Source organism: Sparus aurata, chromosome 12 (assembly GCF_900880675.1).
Source record: "Sparus aurata chromosome 12, fSpaAur1.1, whole genome shotgun sequence".
NCBI classification, from domain to species: domain Eukaryota; kingdom Metazoa; phylum Chordata; class Actinopteri; order Spariformes; family Sparidae; genus Sparus; species Sparus aurata.
Genome location: NC_044198.1, coordinates 25359880 through 25383671, shown reverse-complemented (window position 1 = coordinate 25383671; position 23792 = coordinate 25359880). Strand labels below are relative to the sequence as shown.

At 43.3% G+C, this 23792-nt stretch overlaps 2 protein-coding genes and 3 long non-coding RNA genes across 9 annotated transcripts in view; 4 read left to right on the top strand and 1 right to left on the bottom strand.

Annotated features, from left to right (window-relative positions):
• Window positions 1-23792, bottom strand: part of myo18b (myosin XVIIIB) — a 45470-nt gene that overhangs the window by 9428 nt on the left and 12250 nt on the right. For all 4 annotated transcript variants that reach the window (XM_030436233.1, XM_030436235.1, XM_030436234.1 and 1 more), the window contains 26 exons: window positions 23198-23365; window positions 22978-23068; window positions 21756-21948; window positions 19399-19479; window positions 18249-18369; window positions 18020-18167; window positions 17640-17823; window positions 17412-17562; window positions 16353-16462; window positions 16193-16258; window positions 15979-16107; window positions 15712-15855; window positions 14699-14788; window positions 14504-14623; window positions 14271-14376; window positions 8367-8491; window positions 8117-8271; window positions 6437-6560; window positions 5186-5386; window positions 4982-5092; window positions 2442-2546; window positions 1832-1993; window positions 842-955; window positions 514-630; window positions 337-420; window positions 36-173 (listed from right to left, as the gene is read on the bottom strand). In XM_030436233.1, the coding sequence (XP_030292093.1) occupies window positions 36-173; window positions 337-420; window positions 514-630; window positions 842-955; window positions 1832-1993; window positions 2442-2546; window positions 4982-5092; window positions 5186-5386; window positions 6437-6560; window positions 8117-8271; window positions 8367-8491; window positions 14271-14376; window positions 14504-14623; window positions 14699-14788; window positions 15712-15855; window positions 15979-16107; window positions 16193-16258; window positions 16353-16462; window positions 17412-17562; window positions 17640-17823; window positions 18020-18167; window positions 18249-18369; window positions 19399-19479; window positions 21756-21948; window positions 22978-23068; window positions 23198-23365 (3338 nt within the window). The remainder of the gene's footprint in view (window positions 1-35; window positions 174-336; window positions 421-513; window positions 631-841; window positions 956-1831; window positions 1994-2441; window positions 2547-4981; window positions 5093-5185; window positions 5387-6436; window positions 6561-8116; window positions 8272-8366; window positions 8492-14270; window positions 14377-14503; window positions 14624-14698; window positions 14789-15711; window positions 15856-15978; window positions 16108-16192; window positions 16259-16352; window positions 16463-17411; window positions 17563-17639; window positions 17824-18019; window positions 18168-18248; window positions 18370-19398; window positions 19480-21755; window positions 21949-22977; window positions 23069-23197; window positions 23366-23792) is intronic.
• Window positions 531-3967, top strand: LOC115592955 (uncharacterized). The gene is made up of 2 exons (XR_003986243.1): window positions 531-645; window positions 803-3967. It is a non-coding gene; the product is annotated as an uncharacterized LOC115592955 (long non-coding RNA).
• On the top strand, window positions 10298-13079 carry LOC115592954 (formin-like protein 14). The gene is made up of 2 exons (XM_030436237.1): window positions 10298-10583; window positions 10835-13079. The coding sequence occupies exons 1-2, from the start codon at window positions 10391-10393 to the stop codon at window positions 12487-12489; spliced, it is 1848 nt and encodes a 615-aa protein (XP_030292097.1). The 5' UTR covers window positions 10298-10390; the 3' UTR covers window positions 12490-13079.
• LOC115592957 (uncharacterized) lies at window positions 15725-17908 on the top strand. The gene is made up of 2 exons (XR_003986246.1): window positions 15725-15835; window positions 15964-17908. It is a non-coding gene; the product is annotated as an uncharacterized LOC115592957 (long non-coding RNA).
• On the top strand, window positions 21945-23110 carry LOC115592956 (uncharacterized). 2 transcript variants are annotated; one of them, XR_003986244.1, is made up of 3 exons: window positions 21945-22431; window positions 22614-22733; window positions 22860-23110. It is a non-coding gene; the product is annotated as an uncharacterized LOC115592956 (long non-coding RNA). The 2 variants fall into 2 exon arrangements; XR_003986245.1 differs by having other exon boundaries at window positions 21945-22491.

Below are 23792 nucleotides of genomic sequence, written 5' to 3'. Positions count from 1 at the left end.
GGACGAGAATACGATGCGTTGCAATGTGTTCTTACCTCAAACCTCTTGACTTGGCCTCTCTGAAACTCCAGTTTGTTTTCCAGGTCACACACGCGCGCCTCCTGTTTACTGACGATGCTACGCCCCACAGTGGACGACTCCAGGAACTGCACCCTCGACACACTCTGCTGGAGCTGCACGACGATGAGGTGGAGAGAGAGGAGAGCCAAAAAACACACATTCAGAGAGACGAATAATAGCAGCGGTGAATGTGACCGTGCTCCACCTGCAGGACTGTGACGGGGAGGTGAGTTTAAACACCTGACTGATAAACAATTCATGTTCTGATCGCCTCACCTCTTCCTGCAGAGAGTGTCTCTGCTTCTTCACCTCCTCCAGTTCAGCCTGAAGCTCTCTGATCTGAGTGATATCACTGGAGGACTAAACCACACAGAGAGCCAGATTTGATTTTGAGAGTGTAAAAAGTGATTCACAAGAGCTGGAGAACACAAACGGTGGAGTCAGAAGCGTCACCTGAGCAATGAGCGCTTTGTGCTTCTTCATCAGTTCGTTCAGGTCCTCCTGGTCCTCCTCCAGCCTCTTCAGTAGATCCACCTTCTCATGCTGCAGCAGCGCTACCTGCTCGTCCGTCTGGAAGATTAACAGGTAACGTGAGGCGTCATTTCCACTTTTGCATATTCAGACAAAACCCAAATAAGTGTATGTTACTGCAGTTATCTATTTTCAGCTAATACTGTGTGCTCAGAGCGAAATCAACTCCCTCACATCGTTTCCATCTCCTCCTTCCTGCTCATTTATTCAGGTTTGTCCTTTAACCCGTCGCCCGTCTGCCCACACTCACCACACTCCCCAGTTTGCAGATATTTTCCAGCTCAATCTGAGTGTTCTCCAGCTCCTGGGAGAGAGTCGTCTGAACGCTCTCGGCCTCCAGACGCCTCGCCTCGCTCTCCTCCAGCTAATTGGCCACACAGAGAGAGTATCAGTGTAACTCACACGGAGCAGACGGAGGCACAGCGGAGAGTCGGGGGGATGTGGAAGGGTCTTTTTAGGTAAATCAGAAAATAAAACTGCGATGTTCTCGAAGATTTGAGTGACGGAGTTGAGAGAAAAACTCTATTAGTCTGTGAGATTATAATGTAATTTATTTATAAAGAAAACATAATAATATCCTCTGAAATTATAAAGTTAGAAATCTTTGAGAAAACCCCTAAAATATTCTGGAAAAAATACATTTACAAAAAATATATTTATATATTCTGAGGTTGTTTGCTAAAAGGAGAAATCAGAAATTCATGAGACAAAACTGAAATATTCTCTGGGATTTTGAAGAAAGAAATGTATCAAAAATATAATAAAATATTCTTTTGAGATTATGAATACTTAAATTTTCATCAAACAACATGCAACATTTTTGAATAAAAACCCACAAATGCAAGATTAAAGTTCAACAATTTTCTGAGATGTTAAAGTCGTAAATTCAGGGGAAAAACTAAAATATTCTCTGAGATTATGAAGTCAAAAATTCACAAGAACAATGTACAAATTTATGAGAAAAAACCCCAAATATTCTGTGAGATTACAGTCTTAAATTTACATAAAAAACATTAACAGTAAAGTTTATAAAGTCACAGATGTGCAGGGAAAAACTTCTTTGAGATATTTAAGTCATAAATTGAGGAGAAAAACTATTTTAAAGAAAGAAACTCAGATATTCAGATACTCAGGATGCTAATAAATCATAACTTGTTGACTTGCTTCTTTTAGCATGGTAGGATCTGTATTTTCATTTATTTTACCTACACTGGCTTTAAACCACCACAGGTGAGTGTACCTGACAGTGCAGACGCTCAATCTGCTCTCGGCTGCCGTTGGGCAGATTCTGTCCCGGGTTGTCGACGGTGGAGAGAAGCAGCTGGGCGTCGGCCAGCAGGGCGTGAGTCCTCTTCAGGTCTCTCCTCAGCTTCTTCTCCACGTCGAAGTCTCTGTGTCCCACCTGCCAGGTGAGAGAGACCTCGTGTTAACCCTCCGCTAAACGAGATTAAGTGTCTTAACTGGAGAACAGAATCACAATCTTCACTCTCAAGCCTCTAAAAGACTTGAACTGGAGCTGTGTGCCAGCTTGGCGACGGACCAGGCCCCGGCCACTCATCAGGAGTCCAATTACAACCGTATAGTGACAGAGACAGAGTGCGAAATTAGCTGCCGCCCTCTCGCTGCATATGCTCGGTTTGTGGTGCCTCTAATGCAGCAGTGACATATTCATCAGCTAGAGAACATTAACCCACAATAACAATGATGGACGACGAGCGAGAGAGCCGGCTGGAGTCACCGTGGGAATAAATGTTCTGTGCAGCAAGAGACCGGTTCTATATGAGGAGTTCTGAGTGTGTGTGTGTGTTTGTGTGTGTGTGTGTGTGTGTGTGTGTGTGTGTGTGTCTTACCTGGTCACACAGAGTTGCTATGAGACCTTCCAAGTCGTGCTTCTCATGAATCACCATCTGTTTCTCCTCGTACTCCTGCTCCAACTGCATCTCCAACTGTCTCAGCTACACACACACACACACACACACACACACACACATTAAGTAAAATGATGAATGGTCGGTCTGAGTGAGCTTTTATTGTCCTTGACAGGATGTTTCCCTGCAGCAGGATGCATAATGATGAAGCATAAAAACATCATCATCTGTGCAGAAGCATAAAATAAATAAAAGAGGCCTCCCGATGATCTTCTGTGAATAAATGAATCAGAGTTTGTTGGTTTAAAAAAACCTCCCGCTGGAGGGAAGGAGCTTAAACCATCAAGCAGGCTGAGAGGAAGAGAAGTAACTAAGTACTTCTACTCAGATATTGCGACTTCATACTTGAGATATTCCCTCAAATCAGTAACTCGTACATTTAGGAGAGAAAACATGAAAAGACTCAAATATTCTCTTTGAAGAAATGTGAGAATTTGAGTTTTTCCTCCAAATTTTTGTGAGTTTATGATCACAAATTTAGGAGGAAAAACTCGCAAATGTTAGAAAAAGAAAAGTTAAATATACTCTGAAATCATTAAGTCATAAAAAAAAAAAAAACTCAAATATTCACTGATTATAAAGTCACGAAATTCAGGAAGTCAAAAACTCACAAATTTAAGAGAAAAAACTCAAATAATCTCTGAAGTCACCAAGTCAAAAAAGAAAGAAGAAGACAAGAAAATTATATATATACTTAAATATTCATCATATTCACCGGAGATCATAATGTCATAACTTGACAAGAAAAAAAGTTAAATATTCTTTAAAGTCAAAAATTCACGAGAAAGAGCAAAAAAAAAAGCCAAATAATCTAAAAAAAAAATCATAAAAGTCGAGAGCAGAAACTAACAAATTTATAAGAAAAAAGTTAAATATTTATGTTAATCATCTGAGATCATAAAGTCATAACTATAATAAACAAATACATGATGATGGATTATTGTTGTATTATTCTCAGAACCAGAATCAGAGTTATTGATCCCCGCGGAGGGAAACTGCATCGATCCCTCGATGGAGACTGATTGTTTCTCTCTCTCGTTTGCATTGTGTCACAGTGAGACGGTTCTTTATTAAACAGGTTAAATATAAATCTGACTGCATTTTTCTCTTTGCTGTCAGGAGTTAAAATCATTTTCGTGGATATTTCTGGAAGCCGGAAAACTAAGCTGAAGCTCCCTCCACCCCTGAATCCACCTGTAGGCTCTGAGTCTCAGGTACCGTGTGTGAGGAGGGGCGGAGTCATCATCCTGACATCAGCATCTGGACACCAAACATCTGTAATCCTTTTTTCCATGAACTGAAAGAGTTATTTGTTAAATCACTGATCTGATTGTGCAGGAATGTTGTGCCTGTGCGTTGATGTAACTGCAGCGAAGTGATGTAACTGCTGTCCGGTTGCATAACATTATGAAATGAGGAGCAAAAAAAATAAAAAATATCTAAGTGGATCATTCAGAGGAAAGAATTGGTTCTTTCAGCCGGCGGAGGACATTTAAAAAGAGCCATCTGCACACACACACACACACACACACACACACACACACACACACACAGCCCAACACTGCTCGGTTACGCAACGCGGGCGATGAAGGTCAGCGTTGGCAACGACTGAGTGTCTAGTCAACATGATTTTCGGAAAATTCTGTTTTTTGTTTTTTTACAAATACTGAATACAAGAACTACCAGAGTCCAGACGAATGAGAACAGAAAGTCACAGCGAGCTCAGCGTTCAGCTCTGTGATCTCGATTAGTCTGACTCTCTTAAATTAATAAAGTTAAGACGTTCTTATTCCTGGAAATGTATGTAAAGAAATATCCTAAAATATCCTTATAAGCTGAGTGTTTTTCACCTGTAACCTCTCCTGTGAGCTGTAAAACACAATGGGTCCAACATCATAAGAGTCCTGCGTGGTCCAAGTTCAAATTTAATAACAATGCCGCTGAAAATGAACACTTAACACCTGTTTTTCTGAGGAAATATCCAGGCGGCTGGCGAGAAAATGCCATTTTGCGACCTCTAAATACACCTGACGGAGAGCAGCGGGAGAATTAAACTAATTACAACAACAGAAAACAAACAAAACAAGTCCAGTTGCCACGATACAGCACTTAGAATGACCACGAGCTGGATGACTGAGCAACATAAACTAATTATAGCTCTTTATTTCTTTATTCACACTAACTTTATACATATAAAATATCAAAAAAAACAAGTATTAAGGGGGGAAAAACTGCCTATACAAAGACCAAAACACATTACATCCAAGATTAGGGCTTTACAAACTGATATAAACTAAATATTACTGGATTTTAGATCTCATTGGCTACGTGATGCATCAATCATCCAGAGGCGGTCGTGTAAGTGGCTCCGGACCGGATCTGATACCTGATACCTGTCCCGATGCAGACTTTGAATCAGGACCCTCGTCAACCTTTTCACCGCTGCTGTAGTGTCGACCTACCCGTCTCTGAGAGGACTTGTGCACGTCCTCCAACTCCTCCTCTTTATCCTCCAACTCCTTCTGATGGATCTGCTTCATCCGCTCCATCTCCATCTCAAAGCGCATGTGGATCTGTCAGAGGGGAGAGAAGCTGAGTTGAGGACGACTGCAGCGAGCGAGCGAGCGTCGTCTGATCGTGTGTCTGAACGTGTTTTCTGTGAGCACCTGTTGCTGCTGCTGTATTTTGCCGGTGAGCGCGGTGATTTCCTCGGCCCTCTCGCCGGCCTGACTCTCCAGCAGGCGAAGCTGCTTCTTGAGGTCAGGCAGCGACTCGGAGGCGAGGTCGACAGGCAGGCTGAGGTCACGGATCTGAGCGCACAACTCCTCCTTCTGCTTCTGCAGACGGGCCACCTCTGACTGGCTCTCCTGCACACACACACACACCCACACGGATATGTCTCAAAACACTCGGTTCATCCTCCAAACTTAGAGATTCTGTTTGTGTCCTCTGGTTACAGCGGCGCGTCGGGAGCCGGCGCGGGTTAAACAGCTTAATCTCGCTCAGGGATACTTTGTCAGGTTTTCCCACACGGGGAATGAAACCGAGGCGTAGCAAGTCGAAGGAACACAGACACCAAAACAAAGAGGATGAAGAGAGTTTTTGAGAGAGAAAAGATGAAGGAGAGGACCAAACCAAATCTTAAAGCTGGCCTAATCAATGTTTTTATTAATATCAATGACTGATTTTTTATTTCTCAGGACCGGGACGGACTGAAGCTAGCTTCAGTGGATATCTCTTCAACGCAATGCAGACGCTGTAATCTTTTTTACCTTTCATTCCACTTTTTCTATCTTCCCTTTACGTTCTTTCATCCACATTTGATTTTCTACGTCGTTCTCCCCTGAAATGATCCATTAACCTTTCTTATTGATCGTCGTCCAGCATCCCGTTTCCATCTTAAGGATGAAAAATTGTGAAGGCGAGGAGCCGAACCGGATGACTCGATGTTTTTTCAAGCAGTTTTCCACACGGTGAAAGGTCGGCTCATGATGCCGGTGGATTTCATGACACAGACCTTTCAGTAGCTGCGCAACATTTACCGTCCGTCACATGACACGCCGTCGACGCCACGTGTCTCTGACTCATCGATCTATGATGCAATTTGCGTCACTTCACCGCCGTGACAGCAGCTCATGAATCACAAGCGACAACTGTAATTTCCACGATAGATTACGTGCTCTTTTTTCAGGTTAACTTGATGAATGGCGGTCATTGATATTCCACCATCGTCACTGATTGTATTTGTTTGCTGACATTATTGTTTTCCCCCACATTCAAACGCACTAACGATCCCAATCTCCGAAGCAAACTGACCGTCTGTGACATTGGAAGCTGAGTCATTATTTGTTCCCAGAGGTTTTCTTCCTCAGGGTTTTTTGTATAAACATAAAAAAATAAAATAAAACCAAACACACCTGGAGGTTCCGGCGCAGGGTGTATATTTCGGTCCCCAGAGTTGCGTTTTCCTGAAAAGCTTTGTCCTTTTGCTCTCGCTCATTGTCGGCTTCCTCCAGAGCCTGAGTCAGCTCATTGTCGAACCTGAATCAACACAGAAAACAGCAGGTCCACTTCAATAAACACCAACACTTTTAAAAACGCTTGGAAACAAATACAACGTGAACCCTGAAGATTATGTCAAACATACATCCAGTATCTCCGTTTCCTCGCTGTGGACTCATAAACAGTCCTGATTCATCAACCAGGGGAAAACCTTCAAACTGAGGTATGATTCGAACTTCTGGTTCCTTCCAACAAAACCTTTTCTAAAAAACATCGAACCTCAAACCAATCAGAGCGGCAGCCTTTTTAATAAACTCATTAATCCTGTTCATTCGCAGTAATGCCGAACAACAAAAGCAAAATCTGAAAGAGGGAATTCAAAAGCTTTGTGCCGACCTCGACAGACTTCTTTTCATGGGACAAAAAACAGAACACGACTCTCAGTTCAATTTCATATTGGTTTGTACCTTCAGTACAGACTGAGGCTGAGAGAGGAAAACAAACCAAAACAAAATCAAAAGGGCAAACAGACAGTCCTGATGCATTTATGGTTAAATGGCAGAACACCTTAAAGGGCCCTTTTTTATGTCTTGGGGACAATAAAGTATATCTTACTGTGTCGTATCACATTGCATCACATCGAATGGTACTATACCGCACAGTACCATATCGTATCATATCGTATCGCATCGTATCGCATCGTATCGTATCGCATCGTATCGTATCGTACCGTATCGTGCCATACCATATTGCCCCGTATCGGATTGTGTCCTGATGCATTTATGATTAAATGGTCATCTTAAAGGGCACTTTTTTATGTCTTGGGGACAATAAAGTATATCTTACTATATCGTATCACATTGCATCACATCGAATGGTAATATACCGCATCATATCATATCGTATCGTATCGTATCGCATCGTATCGTATCGTATCATATTATAGCGTGCCGTAGCATATCGCCCTGTATTAGATTGTGTCCTGATGCATTTATGGTTAAATGGTCATCTTAAAGGGCATTTTTTTATGTCTTGGGGCCAACAAAGTATATCTTATTGTATCGTATCATATTGTATCCTACCGTACCATACTGTATCGTATCGTATTGTATCGTATCGTATCGTATCGCATTGTATCTTATTGTATCTTATTGTATCAAATTGCATCACAATGTATGGTAATATACCATACTGTACCAAACCGTAATGTATCGCATCGCATCGTATCGTATCGTATCGTATCGTATCGCATCGTGCCATACCATATTGCACCGTATCGGTTTGTGTCCTGATGCATTTATTGTAAAATGGTCTTAAAGGGCATTTTTTATGTCTTGGGGAAAATAAAGTATATCTAATTGTATCGTATCATATTGTATCCTACCGTACCCTACTGTATTGTATCGTATTGCATTGTATGATATCGTACCATATAAAGGTTGAGGTAATTAACATCACAGCATTAAAAAAAAATAGTATTTTGTAATTCAATAGACAGTGAGGGAACTAAAAAATAAAGAATAAGCAGATGCGGCCACAGGACATCATACGTCACACTAAGACGACCAGTCTGGGAGGAACAGGTGGACACAGACCTCCTCTGTTTGCGGTCCACCTCGTGCATGCGGCTCTGCAGGCTGTCGGTGAGGACTCGGGCGTCCTGGAGGTCAGAGGTCACACGCCGACAGTGACGCTTCAGTTCTGTCACACTCCGCTTGGACTGCTCCAGCTGGGCCTGCAGTGTCGCCACCTACACACACACACACACACACACACAATGTTATTACCTTCAGACATTTAATCTCCCATCAGCGCCGCGCTGCACGTCACAGTGTCCTGTCTCACCTTGGTATCGAGCTGTTGTCGGGTCTGTCTCTCTGTCTCCAGTTTTTCCTCCGTCTGTTTGAGTCGTCTGCGGACAAATTCAACCTCCGTCTGGCAGCACTCCAGCTGCATGGCCAGCTCGCTGTCTGTGGGGGGAGAGGTGGAGGTGACTTTGTCAGGGTTGATGGGCAAGGCCTGACATTTCTCTGTCTTTGAGCCTGAAACCAGTTCTCAGTAATCAGGTGACACAGAGGCCAGAAGATCATCCAGTTTTTTTTTACTGCAACTAAACTATCCTCTGTTTTTCCAGAAGACGTAATCCTGCAGGTAACGATGCTTCCTGTGTGGTTAGTAAAGAAGGTTTCCTGCTGTTAAGACCACTGTAGGCCAGCTTTATTACTGAGGGAAGTTTTACAAGGTCTGATCTAAATTTTTAGTGTATATAAAGAAAGAAACACAGAAATAATCCTACTTTTTCAGATAAAAAGAAGAAATGTAACGTCTTTCTTTCACACTTCATGCTAGCTAGCCAGATCGAAAATCTTTACGGAAGCTGTTTTAACTTTTATATGTGCCAAGATGTATTTTTGTTTGGTTCTGTTTGTTGCATGATTTCATTGATTTACTGTAATATGTCGTCTCGTGATCAGAAAACTTTAATTTAAAAAACTTGGATTAGAAACAAAAGCCTCCAAGCACAAAGTAAATAAACAACACAGGGCTTCCGCTCACAATTTATGAATTTTTAGCAAAGCAGCCACTGGAAGAAATTCTAATAACGAGCTTCTTGCAATTTATTCAAAGCTGCTAATGAGGAAAGTTAAGCCTGCATATTAAGGATATGAATAAGAAAATGTTCTTTTATTACCAGACGCTGGACGATCTCATGTGTTTAAAATGTTAACAGACTCATAGAAAGTAAACCGGGGTCATGTTTTCCTGTCTAACCTCATCATCCATACATGAATACAACAAATTAGATTATACGGTTAATTTGTATAAGGACATCTTTAGCAGCAGTAAAACTAAAGACGTAATATTTCCTGCAATTTTACCAATAAAGAATATACTTGAATGGTTTATAATAGCATTACAAACACATTTAGTGTGTCTTTTCACTTTACCTAAGCTTTCTAGGTCATTTATTGGAATTAAAATACTTTATTATGCATTTATTAACTCTTATCTGTGTTTTTCAGCCACTGGATCTAAAGCATTAGTTAATGTTTAACAATGACGTAATAGATGATTTAGTAAATGTGTTTGTAATGTTTTTGAAACAGTTATTAGAAACTCAGGCTTTTATTTACATTCTTAAACGGGCATGGGTATGTATTTACAATATTAATGAGGTGATAAGACAAAGTCATAAATTAACATTTTTTGCTGTTCTCAGAGGAAAATAAGGTCCCAGAACACAGTTTGAAGCTAGAAAGGTGGCAGGGTCCGCCACATGTAAACAATGCAAACAGTATAAATTGAGTTGTCTTGTAAGCTCAGTTTGTTTATTCAGTCGTGAAAACAAAGAGAGTTTGTTTATTTAGTCTCTTAAACACAGAAATGTCAAAACGAGTGAAAATAATTTTCTTCTGATTTTCTGAATTGCTTCCCCACAAAACTACGTAATGCACCTTTAAGCAGTCTAATCTAACAATAAACACGTTTAGATGAACAGTTATATAGTTTTATTAACACATATTATTAAAAAAAAGTATCTCAAAGGGACTTATAGCCTTCTATGTAACCCTTATTACAAGGACCTTAAAGCGTGTGTGTGTGTGTGTGTGTGTGTGTGTGTGTGCGTGTGTGTGTGTGTGTTTTGGAATGCTGCATCATTTGAATGGAGTAGAATCTTCACCCCGTTTTGATACATCAAAGCAGTTCCGTTGTGTTCCGGCTGCTTTAGAACACGACAGAATTGCTTTGATCTGTTGCTGCTTCAGAACATAACAGCAGGTTCGCGTAACACAGATCTCAGGATCACAGTTCACTCTTGCTTAATTTGTCTACAGGAGAGGAAGGTTATCGTCACATCTCGAACAAATATGAGTGCCAGAAAACGTATGCCGTACGGACTCAAGAGCCTGGTGGAGTGTATGTCCAGGGCAGCGCTCTTAGAGCAGCCGGATGACATCCCAGGATTTCTGTCCAAATATGTGGAAGAAATGATGCAATTCAGAGGAGGGGACGAATTGAGGGACACCAAGGAGGTCGCCTTTAACTTCCAAGAGCAGTGGGGTAAGTTTTAGGATTTGATATATATAGAAGATGTTGCTAAGATTTTAAATATAGTATTATAAAGTTCAAGATGTCCACAATCAACTATTGCCTGTATTTGTAGCCAATTCATCAGTGCGGACATACAGTCAGAAATGTGTTTTGTATCTTTATTCAAAGTGATAAATTAGTAACAGGGGTTTAAAGTTGTGTATCCACACACAGTTTTTGATGTGCTTTTAATTAATCTTTAATTTAATTGACTTCTGCAGAGAATGCCCATTTGCCGCAGGCCCCAATAATGCCCCCTGAGGAACCTCCTTCACTTACATCCAGCAAGTTCATCACAACCCATGTGTCTTTCATGGTCTCACCTCCCCCTGCAGTGGGACCAAAGATTCGTAAAGTGTCTACAGTCAGGGGTCCTACGCAGAACAACAGAGTGGGTCTAACTCATGGAGTGATGACTCCATCTACATCCAGACCAGTACCACCTCCACCACGTGAGGTCCAAGATAGGACTAGTCAGGTACCACCTGCCAAGGTTCCTACTCAGAACAACAGAGTGGGTCTAACTCGTGGAGTGATGGCTCCGTCTACATCCAGACCAGTACCACCACCACCACGTGGGGCCCAAGATAGGAGTAGTCAGGTAGCATCCGCCAGGGTTCCTACTCAAAACAAAAGAGTGGGTCTAACTCATGGAGTGATGGCTCCGTCTACATCCAGACCAGTACCACCACCACCAGGTGAGGTCCAAGATAGGACCAGTCAGGTACCATCCGCCAAGGTTCCTACTCAAAACAACAGAGTGGGTCTAACTCGTGGAGTGATGGCTCCGTCTACATCCAGACCAGTACCACCACCACCACCTGAGGCCCAAGATAGGACTAGTCTGGTACCATCCACCAAGGTTCCTACTCAAAACAACACAGTGGGTCTAACTCATGGAGTGATGACTCCATCTATATCTAGACCAGTACCACCACCACGTGAGGCTCAAGATAAGACTAGTCAGGTACCATCCGCCAAGGTTCCTACTCAAAACAACAGAGTGGGTGTAACTCGTAGAGTGATGGCTCCGTCTACATCCAGACCGGTACCGCCACCACCACCTGATGCCCAAGATAGGACTAGTCAGGTACCATCTGCCAAGGTTCCTACTCAAAACAACAGAGTGGGTCTAACTCGTGGAGTGATGGATCCGTCTACATCCAGACCAGTACCACCACCACCACGTGAGGCCGGAGATATTACTAGTCAGGTACCATCCGCCAGGGTTCCTACTCAAAACAACAGGGTGGGTCTAACTCGTGGAGTGATGACTCCATCTACATCCAGACCAGTACCGCCACCACCACCTGAGGCCCAAGATAGGACTTCCCAGGTACCATCTGCCAAGGTTCCTACTCAAAACAACAGAGTGGGTCTAACTCGTGGAGTGATGGCTCCAACTACATCCAGACCAGTACCACCACCACCACGTGAGGCCGGAGATAGGACTAGAAAAGTACCATCTGCCAGGGTTCCTCGTCAAAGGCAGACAACACAGCCTCCACCGTCTGCAACAGTCCTCCCACCCATCCAAGAGGCTCCCTTAAAACAGGCAAAGGGACCAAAAACAACCAAAGGGTGTGACACTGGTGTATCTACCGGCTGTCTGACTGCATTTGACACGACATTACCGCCAGTTGACGCACATAGAAAACACCATGAGTTGAAATTGGCATCGTCTACACCATCTGAAATACAGGCTCCATACAGACCGAAGGGAGGGTTTTTTGTGGATCGAGAACTAGAGCCACTGAGAACCACAGATTCAGCAGATACATCCCTTCTTGCTGTACAGGCGGTATATGTATGTAGAGTGCAGTGCAAATTCACCTCACCCCAACTTAACCATGTGTCTACTACTGGAACCGATTAAAAAAAAACCTTTAGGGAATAACCCTGACTTGTCCAATAAACTCAGACCCTGACCCGACTTTTGTCATGCTTGCCACTTGGCACCTATCAGTCCATGAAGGTGATCTCCTCTTGAGTGGTCCTTCCCAAGGTCTCTAACAGTTTCACCTGTTAGAAGGTTAGATTGGGAGTTTTTCCTTGAGGGTGGTGTCAGTATCACTGGAGCTTGGCATGACTTTAACTTAGAATTCCCTGACATAGCTGACTGAGACCCTTCCCCAACCGGACTTTCCAATATTAATTTACTTGTCCTTTAGCCAGCAAGAAGGTCCCGGGTTCCAATCCCGGTCACGGTTTTCTCCGCGTGCTGCGGTTCGCCGACTACCACGAATTGTGATAAAAAAAAAATTAGTTCTTCCTTCTGCAAACATCCCCGAACACCTATTGAAGTCTTAAATAGTGCAGTTTAATTTAATATTTAACCAAATTACGAAATTAACAAACAGCTAGTTTAATGACAAAATTATTTTAATGGTTCATAATTCTGTATTTCTCCTAATTTGGCCAAAAATCATTGAGAAAATTAAATAAATAGTAGTTACACAATACAAATTAAATGTGAAATAATGTCTTTTTTTCTGGTATTTTTTTCAAATATAAAATTGTGATGATCAATCGAAATTAGTTACATTTCTTTCTTTAACATACTCTCCTACTTTTAAATGTGTTTATCTCAGCAACCAATGATTGAATATATTATATTTTCACTATTTATAAAAATATTTTAAATAATCTGATACCAAAGGAATTGGTAGCAGATGAATCTTTAAATTATTAACAGCAATGTCTACAGACATTTGTATTTCTTTTAAAATGCTAAATTAGCTTTTGTAATGATTTTTAAAGAGGTCTAATAATTCAAAATTTCATGTTAATACTTTTATTTGAGGTTCCTAGTAGAATAGGTTTATGTACTTTAATTTGCAAAAAACACATTAGTTAGTGCATTGCAGCTGTTTTCACACTGTGTCTTGAGCGCTCTATTTTGGCTACAAAGTGAGACATCTCACCTCTGTTCAATCTTTGATCAGAGCTGTACATTACTTAACAGGCAGAGTAGGGCAGGTCATGCAGAGCAAGGTAGTGTGATCAAAAATAACGCTGCTACAGCTGGTAAGCATCACGGAGGTACAGCCGTATATATTTAAAAATAAATATATAAAAATATATATTAACACAACGGCAGTCGTTTTCAGGCAGTACAGGAGTGTTTTCTGTAGGAGAGACTCCCTTTGGTGTGGCGCTTTCTCACTTTGCAGACCCTTTATACATACAAAAATGTGAAATAATACCATAAACGAAAGGCAAAACCCAAAAAGCATCATATGACCTCTTTAAATTGCTTCTGTAAGGTGCTCACTGTGAGCAGCAGACTTAGTGGAAGCGTCTGTGAATGAAATTACCTCATATCAAAAAACATTTTTGTTTCAACCTGATTGTTGGGGCGACTCTAACAATAAGAGCATGACGGTGGATCACAGTACCTCTGGAAGGTTTAGGGTCGATGCAAATGAGTGTCGCTGTGTAACTACAGCTGTTAGTGTTGTTGCTTAAACGTGACAGGAAATGTACGGACGTGTTTCAAAGCCAGAAAAGAAGAACATTTCTGTTTTCACACAGCCGAGCCACTCCACATCCTTTTCATGTAACCCGTGGCAACTGCAGACGTACAGTGGTCTCCAGAATAACAACAACAGACACGGGAATGGTTTTTCTTTTTCCGAGAGCTTCCTGGTCTTTTACCTGTCGCTGCTCCTCTCTGACTCTCAGTATTCAGTACTTTCTGCTTCTCCTCCTCCAGCTGCTTCTCCAGGGCCTCCATGGTCACTTTACACTGGTCGAGACGCGCCTGATCAAAGAAAAGACATGTTTGACTGTAAAGACGAAACATAAAGTATTAAGAGTTCAACGAATTAGTGAAAAGAGAAGTGTCACAGATTAGTAATAGATTACTTTGTCAGTTACCCATGGCCTACCTGCAGGTCTTTATTCTCCCTGCTGAGCCGGAGTCTCTCGGCCCGCTCCACATCCAGAGCCTGACCCACGGCATCGCCGCGAAAACGCTCATCGCTCAGCTCAGACGTCACAGCTGTAACCTACACACATATACCAACATGAGCACGGTGTGTGTGTGTGTGTGTGTGTGTGTGTGTGTGTGTTGCAGCACAAACCTTGGTCTCCAGGCTGTCTGCAGTCTGCCTCAGCTCGTTCCTCTCTTTCTCTGATTTCTCCAGGCGTCGTCTCAGAGCCGATATCTCATCCTGACGGGAAGAAAACATCTTTAGTAAAGCTTTTCCTGTGACGACCACCTGTTGCTCCCTGAGGTTGTGACTGAATGAATATTATTCAGACTGATCAATGGATATTTCCTTTGTGGCATTTCAATGTTTTTGTCACACTCGAGCTGCTAGAAAACACGTGTGAAAATGTCACATGTGGATATTTTCATTTATATGCAGAGAAAGTCATCACTTGTGTCCGATTTGATGTCCGTTTTCACATGCGATATATTTTTTTGAGACCAAGAAACAGTCACACAACTGCCTGGAAAAACCACAAAGTGCTGCTTCTGCACTTTGGATTTCATACATATTTAAAAGAAGGGAGGTATATCGTGTATAGGAGCCGTCACACCAGGCTGGTGGTCGGCTGTCATACATTGTCAGTATCTGGGGCTCTAATCAGCGCGGTGTGTCACGCACCGTTGGCACCTGTCAGAGGCTTTCTGGCCAATTCAGCATGTGGAATCGGTGGCAGCTCGTTGGAGAGAGAAATCACTGTGATCGGCTGTTCAGGTAAGCGGATCAGTGCAGAAAAGAGAATGGGAAAACAGAAGGAAAGCTGAGCGTGTCACTGTAGTATCCGTATTTCTGTCCTCTACCTCTTCACCAGGGCCATTTAGCAACTTTGCAAACACGCTTGTTGGCCTCCAACCGGAGTGTCTGTGGTGTGTTCAAGTGCTGACGCGAAAGTCAACCTTTCTTGCAGCAAGTTCTTCGATGTCAGGTTGGTGTGAAGGGGTCTTTAATCAGTGAGCTGCAGAGGAGGTGGTAGTCCGATGCTGCTCCGACCTTTAGACGTAGCCAGGCTATACTGTTTCCCCTTGTTTCCAGTCTTTATGCAGAGCTCAGTGGTATCAAGTGTGTGTGTGTGTGTGTGTGTGTGTGTGTGTGTGTGTTCGTACCTCTTTAGATTGGAGTCGTTCGTTGTCCATGTTGACGTCGAGCAGAGGACGCACTCGACAGAAAAGTTTCCACCAGCTCCACTTGGCCACGACCCTCAGAGCCCGCAGGTTCCTCTGCAGACAGGTGACCGCCATCTGCTGCACCTGGAGACACACACACACACACACACACACACACAGGTGTTTGCATAAAGGCAGACAGATCCCCTGCTTCTACAGCGGCACCAGAACTTCTCTGCTTTCTGCGTACAGGTGCGAGACACTAACCTTGAGTCTGCGGTATTTCTGCCGGGCCTGATGTCCCATGCAGGCGGCCTGAAGATTGACCAACCAGCCGGTGACCTGCTGGTCCCTCTGCTGCTCCAGGTAGCGCAGCACCCCTCGCTTCATGAACACCTTAGACAGAGCAGAGAAGGAGATCCATGAACACACCACATCAGCTGGATTCATCCCCATGACGACAGGTTAGAGGAGCTCTCACCCTGCTGGCGCCCACGACGATGCTCTTTTTATCCAGATCCAACTCGACCAGCAGCTCCTCCACCGCCTGAAAGCACAGAGAGGGCAAACAAACTTATTCATTCAGAGCTGCACATCAGAGGGTTTGTCTGAGCGAGAGCTGCCGCAATGAGCAACCTGACCTTTCTCTCGTCGTGGCTGACAAACATCGAGGCGTAACGTTTCATAATTGGCGGAGACAACGCCTGGAAGTGACACCTGAAGTCGCTCAAAGTCATGTGCTCCGGAAAACCTGAGAGACAGAGAGAGAGAGAGAGAAGGAGACATTAGATTTGTTTAAGCAACATCTGGATATTCAAGGTAAAAATGATCCATGACCTGACTGATCTCTGCAGCGGCTTAAAAAGCTCAAACAAATTAAGAGATAATTCACATCCAGACAGCTCAGAGGAGGCGGGAGGTAATGAGGAGCAGCGCCGCGGGGAACGCAACAAATGAAAATACTGCAGCACACACGACGTCTTCGGCTTGTTAAACACAAACTGTGCAGGTTATCCGGCTCTCACTGAGGTGGAGGGATTTCCAATTAAAGCAAGTTTGAATTTAAAAAAACAATACAGCGGAAGGTTAATCATAAAATTGCGCTCGTTATAATTTATCCGACAGCATTCGTTTTTATTTCTCAGATCATTCTGCGTCCTGGCGTGCAGAAGGACACGGAACGATTTGATCCTTGATGTCTTGCTCTGACTGCAGCCTGCACAGTTCACAGGATGTTAAACTCCACACTATTGATGCAATCTTGTCATTTTAAGACCGTTCCTGTGGTGCGTTCCATTTGAACTGGGAAGGCAGATTTTCCGAGTACCTGGTCGAGAATTTCAAACCGCACCTCCTCCCTGAATCGGATTCCGAAAGTCGGATGGGATGTCAAAGTCCAAGACGACTGCTCTGCCTTTTTCAACAGCTTCTGTCCAGTTTGCGTCTTACACACAGTACTGTCCAGCTTTTATTTTGAAAGATGGAATAACAAACTGTGATATTTCTCTTGGAAATTAAACGTCAAGTTCATAACTAATAAAAAATAAATCAACAAGCTCAATACAAGTTTGTCGAGAAGATTAGTGACTAACAGATGTCAGTGGATTTTCTAGTGATGTAAAAAAAGTACAAATGTTTCCCTCAGGAGTAAATGTACTCAGTTACATCCCCTCCCCTGGTTGCCATGGTTACAGGCTCACCTGTGCGGTGCAGCTGCAGGGCGGACAGGATCTGCGTGGAGTGCAGCTGAACTCTGAGCGCCGGGACGTCAAAACTTCCGGCGTCGCTCTTGGCGATCACACACTGCAGGAACACGGGCCGGGCTCGACGGATCAGGTTCACCAGAGCGTCCTGACGGAGAGATCGAATCAATCTGGTGGCTCTTAATGAATATTCTCACGGAGTGATACGTGCACTGCTACACCTACCGCCTGTATTTTGACCGCGATGCACTGGGAGAGTCTGCGGATGGCCGCCATCCCTCCGCTGAACGTCTTCCTGATGGTGCCGTTCCTCTGCAGGGAGCGCTGGCTGCCGCCCTCCAGACCCCCCAGACCTCGACACAGAGGAGGCAGAGAGGCTCGCGGGCTGAACATGGACTTCACCTCCACTCTGAGGAAGACCAGGAGGGCAGCAGGTCATCACATGGGACAGAACAACACGTTCTCAACAACAGGCAATAAATAATCTCTGACATAAGTGTTAAATACTGTCAATAACTGATGCATGTATTTATTCTGATGTGTTTGTTAGTTCTGTGGGGTATTAATGGAACAACATAGTCAGACTGAGTCTAAAACAGACTCACATGGTGGAGTTCTGCAGCAGGCAGATGGCGTTGAGAGACGACTGGTTGTTCTGGATCAGACCGAACCATCCCGTCAGGTCGTAACGGATCGGGTCGCAGCCCATCAGGTGGTTCACCTCGCACTGCAGGGGCTGCTCGCACTGACGCACTGCAGGGACACACACACGCACACTCTGAATATCCAGCACTCAATTAGAGAGAGTGTGTGTGTGTGTGTGTGTGTGTTTACCAGTGTTGCTGTAGTACTGGCAGACTCTCTCCAGGGCGTTGTTCTCATTGGAGCCTGGTGCCACCATCTCCTCATCCAGAACCCATAACAGACCTCTGGGGTCTCCATCTGCTGCCCGGACCTTCGACACACACACACACACACACACACACACACACACACACAAAATATAATTACCACCAAAGAGCAAAATGAGCTTCTGCTGTTTATGAATCATAAATTATGAATAAATTTTGAGAATTTCCGGCTCTGCAGAGAAAAAGGGGAGCGGTCCTTCCAAGTCCTCCGTCGACTTCCACCAGCAGGCCTTTTTTACACATCTCAGAGCTCATTTTTATAAAGTTTAGAGAGATTTTATCCCAAAAACATACCAAAAAGTGGGCAAAATAGGATTTTGTCCCTTCAGAACTCAAGTTTTTGTAGGAATTGGCAAAAACATTTGATTTTAGGGTTTGTTAAAGACATAATATAGATAGATAGATAGATAGATAGAATTACTTTAATGATCCCAGACTGGGAAATTATTTTGTTATGTGATGTAATATGAACATTTTCTGCATTAAAATGTCTATAAAGTAGATAAATCAATTGTTTTATCAAGGTAACCTGTCGCTTCTTCCTGGAAAAAGTGGAGACTGAAATAACATTAATCTTTTAAAAAGACCTCCTCTATAAATATTAAATATTAGTAGATATTTCTGCTGTCCCAAGTAGGAAGACGTATATTTACCGTCGTCACTAACTTGTCCACTGAAAAGCCCAATAAACAAAAGTGTTCACAACAAAAAGAAATGACATACGATGTGTTTAAAAGTCATCTTTAAAGGATGATTTAGAATTGCACTTTCATAAAGTTTTAAACCAGAATGAGAGAGACATCTTGACATTTGTCATGGGTCAAGCTTTAAAACTACTTGACTCTGTTATTATTCCAGTGCAAATGAAACAAATCACAGTTTCTCCTGCAGACTGTCTGCTGTAAATGTGGTCATCAGGGTGTTTTTTATCAGACTGGTCTCCTCCAGAGCCCCAGACGACATTACACAACTGAGTGATGATAAGTATGCTGGCATTAATTCTTGTGAAGGCGCTTCAGCTCCACAGTTTATGTGTCCTACGTGCTTCGTGGTGATCATCAGGAGTTGTGTACCTGTGGAGGCGGCTGGTCGATGGCTGACACCACCTCGGCCGGACTGTTTTCTGGATTCTCCACCTGCACGGGGACATTTTCCTGTAACACACAAGACCAGTGGAGTTATTGAAGAGCAGCGCTGCTTTTTCTAATGTCAGAGAAGGTCAGTTTTTATACACTGAAGCTCGATGTGCTCCTCAGACGAACAACACGACGCAACATGAAACCCAGACAGCAGTCATGACAACACGCGTCCACGTGTTCCTGCCTCTCTGAGAAATCCACTTTTCTCAAGGCCAATTTGAAAAATGTCTTCTGAAGGTTTATTCTGTGGTGCTGCAGCAGAATAAAGAGATGAACCCATCGAACTCCTGACACAGGAGTGTTGTGAACACTCGACGAGCCTCACAGGCTTCATAATCTCGCTATTTGCCTGCAAGAAGAAGAAGGAAAAGTGTCTCACTGTGTAAATTAGTAGGTAGTTTTTGTATTTCCCTCTTAACGCCTTCACCAGAGTGCTGCCTTGACTTTGGTGATTACTCTGTAATTTAAGTGTAAGGTCTCATGGGGGCCAATTGAAACAGTTTCTAGCTAATATTAATTTAACACTGAGTACAGGTGTGGCTGAAGGAAATGCAATCACAGTATTTCATGACAATCCGTCAAAAAGAGATATTTCACTTAAAGGTGAGGCCAGGATTAGAAGGTAGCACGAAAACATAAGGGGGCAGCGACATCAGCTGCGTCAGGGGGACGAGGCCCGGTTCATCTGGATCTGGAAGCCTGAACATGAACACAACCTCCAAGACCAACTGGGGTCAGTTTGAAGATGGAGGTGATTTACAGCGGCTCTGATGTTAAGTTTGAACAAAGCATGTTTTATGATGAGTAAACGAAGCAATTAAGCTCATCTTTCACTTGGTAACTTTATTTACGTGAGGCATTTATGTGTGCAGCATTTGAGTTCAGGGCAGATTTCACTATGGGGACAATAAAGAGTATCGTAACGTGTCGCATCACATCGCAATGGATCGTAACGTGACGTAAAGTAACGTGACGTAAAGTAACGTATCATAATGTATCATATCATATCGCAATGTATCGAAGCGTATCATAGCGTAACGTAACGCCATGCAACGTATCGTATTGTAACGTGTCGTAACGTAACGTAAAGTAACGTATCGTAACGTAACGTAAGGTAACGTATCATAATGTATCATATCATATCACAATGTATCGTAGCGTATCATAGCGTAACGTAACGCCATGCAACGTATCGTATTGTAACGTGTCGTAACGTAACGTAAAGTAACGTATCATAATGTATCATATCATATCGCAATGTATCGAAGCGTATCATAGCGTAACGTAACGCCATGCAACGTATCGTATTGTAACGTGTCGTAACGTAACGTAAAGTAACGTATCATAATGTATCATATCATATCGCAATGTATCGTAACGCAACGTAACCTGTCGTATCGTATCGTATCGTATCGTAACGTATCGTATCGTCTTAGTTCAGCAAAAGACAGAAACTTGAATTCAGACGGTACACAGTTGTATTTCTATGTTTAGTAATGAAACCCAAGCATGTTTTTCCTTTCTTGAAAGTTTATTTTGTACTTTGATTACACTAACAGCTGGTATTATCTCCCAGCTGAATCTACAGGGACAATCAGACTGTAAATAGACGTCATTGACAAAACCTCAACACTGTTGTTTCTTCGCAAATGTAAAAATTCAGGCCATATTGTCCCAAATTTCTCCTTTAATGCTAATAATTTCAACTTCACGGTGGTGCAAGAGGAAAAGTCAGAGGACCAATAAAGTTTTCAGGATATATCATCTTAGAAACCGTTAATACTCTTAACAAATTCACCAGATTGGTGTCTGGAGTGTGATCACTTTTCGGCTTGAGGGAAAATGAACAGCAGCAACAAAACTTCTGGTTTCTGAGGAACATCAGAGAGTTTCTTTTTTTTTTTAAGCAACAGAAACACAGAAAAGCATTTCTGGTCACGTCTCTTTGAGGTCTGTGTAATAGTTTCTCTGTCAGAAGAGAAAAATCTTTTGTACTTGTGGAGAACAAACCGTCACCGGGGAGGCAGCCTACATTACAGTCAGGTACGTCGTCTTGGAAGCCAATTTTTTTGGTCTTAATCAGTTTGCTGTTGTCAGTGTTGTACCTCTGCTGACTGACATTTGTAAGAACGGCATCATTTTGTATTTTAAACGACCAGAAACGACTTCAAACCGGGAACAAAAGCCACAGATCAAAAGCTACAAGTGACTGCACTGATGTTCTCCTGCTGCGACGCTCATTATGTTGTCACTCGTTATCAGACACGCGTGAACGTCTACCTGCGCGTTACCTGTGCGTATCTGTCCAGCGTGTGTGTGAAGGTGTGTGTGTGGTAGTGCTCCAGCAGCCTCTCCTGCAGGTAGTTGTGACAGAGCTCGGACCAGCTGCCTCCTCGTTCCTCCGCCGTGTGTCTCGGGTTCCTCAGGCCCGGCGTGTCCACCACCATCACCGAGGCCAACGTCAGCTGCTGACTGCTCAGAGCCCTGAAACACAGATCACACACACACACACACACACACACACACATGCATGTTACAGGAGTGTGTGTTTACTGTACAGGCGGCGCACACTGACGTCACTTTCTCATCGTGACAGAGCGGCTAAAGAAAACAACAGGTGGCCGCTGTGAGTTACTGCGAGGAAAATAACCTAATGTGGTTGAAGAAGAAAAGGTCAACAAAGATCCGTGCGACGCAGCAGACAGACAGTCTGGAGACGTGGCCGAATATCACCAGTGATGTAGACACGACTCTGTAGAAATACCACCGACCAATAGGAGGCGAAGGAGAAGAGATTCACCTGTTTTTCTGTTGCTAATGTTTTAAAAAACAACAACTTAGGGATGCAAACAAGCAAGATGGATACTGACGTGTTCAACAGGTGGAAGAGTTTGATTGGGCTGGTGTGAAAGCTGTCAATCGGACCCTGGTGCGGACCAAACTACTGGACCAGGACCGCATGAAAAGGTGGGTCTCAGTTCACTTACAAGAAGATTCTGCTGGAGTGGATCAACTACAGGATTTATGGTGATAGTTATCAGATTTTAGCTCCATTTCAAGCACCCTGTTACTGTTATCTTATCATTTATCTGTAGCCAAGCTGTGTATTTATGTATTTATTCATTTAATTTTCACATTTTCCACCACAGGCAGGTCAGAAGTTGTTAAAAGTGCTGTGACAGGTCATTAAAGTCCATTAAAAAGAAGTGTTGAATCATCACCGTACAGGACTCATCTCTTTCCTCCTGTTAGTCATTAATCAACATGAGGTAGATTTGCAGTCTAAAAAATACTAATAATGTTCTTCATGAGCATAAGTAAGAGATTAAAATGCTGCTGTGTTGTTTTGATTCCCCCTCGTGGATCCTGATGATGGATGACAATCGCCAAAACAGTCCAATCAGTGATTTACCTGTCAGTCTGAGCAGGAAGAGGAACCAGACCAGGAATAAAATGTTGGACCGAATTAACCGAACTACAGGTGTGAACCCAGCCTGAGAGAGGCGTCCATACCTGTTGATGAGTGAGACTACGGCAGTGAAGAGTTCTTCATAGAGTCCAGCAGCCATCCCGTCGACACACTGAGCTGCTGTCAGCCTGGGACCTGAAATAAATAAATAAAAAATACATTTGAGAAATCCAGAAATGGCGACCTGGTTACTAAAATTAAGTATCTCAGATTTTGGGTGGAACTGTCCCTTTAAAGTCTTCCCTGTGTGTGTGCGCGTCTCACCCTCGTCCGACTCGGCGCCGCCCCTCTCTCTGCTGCCCCCGGTGGCTTTCTGCAGCAGCTGTCGGAGGTGATGTTTGAAGACGGCCGTGTGTAGCTCCTCCCCCTCGCAGCCGAGCACGCCGCTCGCCACCTGAGCGCTGTCGAAGCTCACAAACTGCCTCCTGCCCACTGAGAAACACAGAGGACACGATGATACATGTTTACTGAGGGGACAGAGGTGGAGGGAGCAGTCGAGGATCTCTTGTTTAAAGTAAAATACCAAAACTAGAATGAAGAATAAACCAACAAGTACTTTTAGATTGTTTACCGACTATAATCTTGGATTAACTCGATCTCTGTTGACTGTAAAACCTTTTGCTATCATTCACAACTTATTGTTTATCGTCACTTTTCTTATGTTCTGTAAGAAAACAACTGGACAAAGACGCAAGAACTGCTTCATTCTGACCCTAAAAGTCGTCTTTGAGGTGGGATTCAACCCAACTACCCGCTCGTACACTGTTGGAAAGGGATCATGATTGGAAACAGTCGTGGGTGATAGAAATTAAGTGCTCGTTCTATCAAGGCAGCAAAGATACACGATACACGGGAGCGC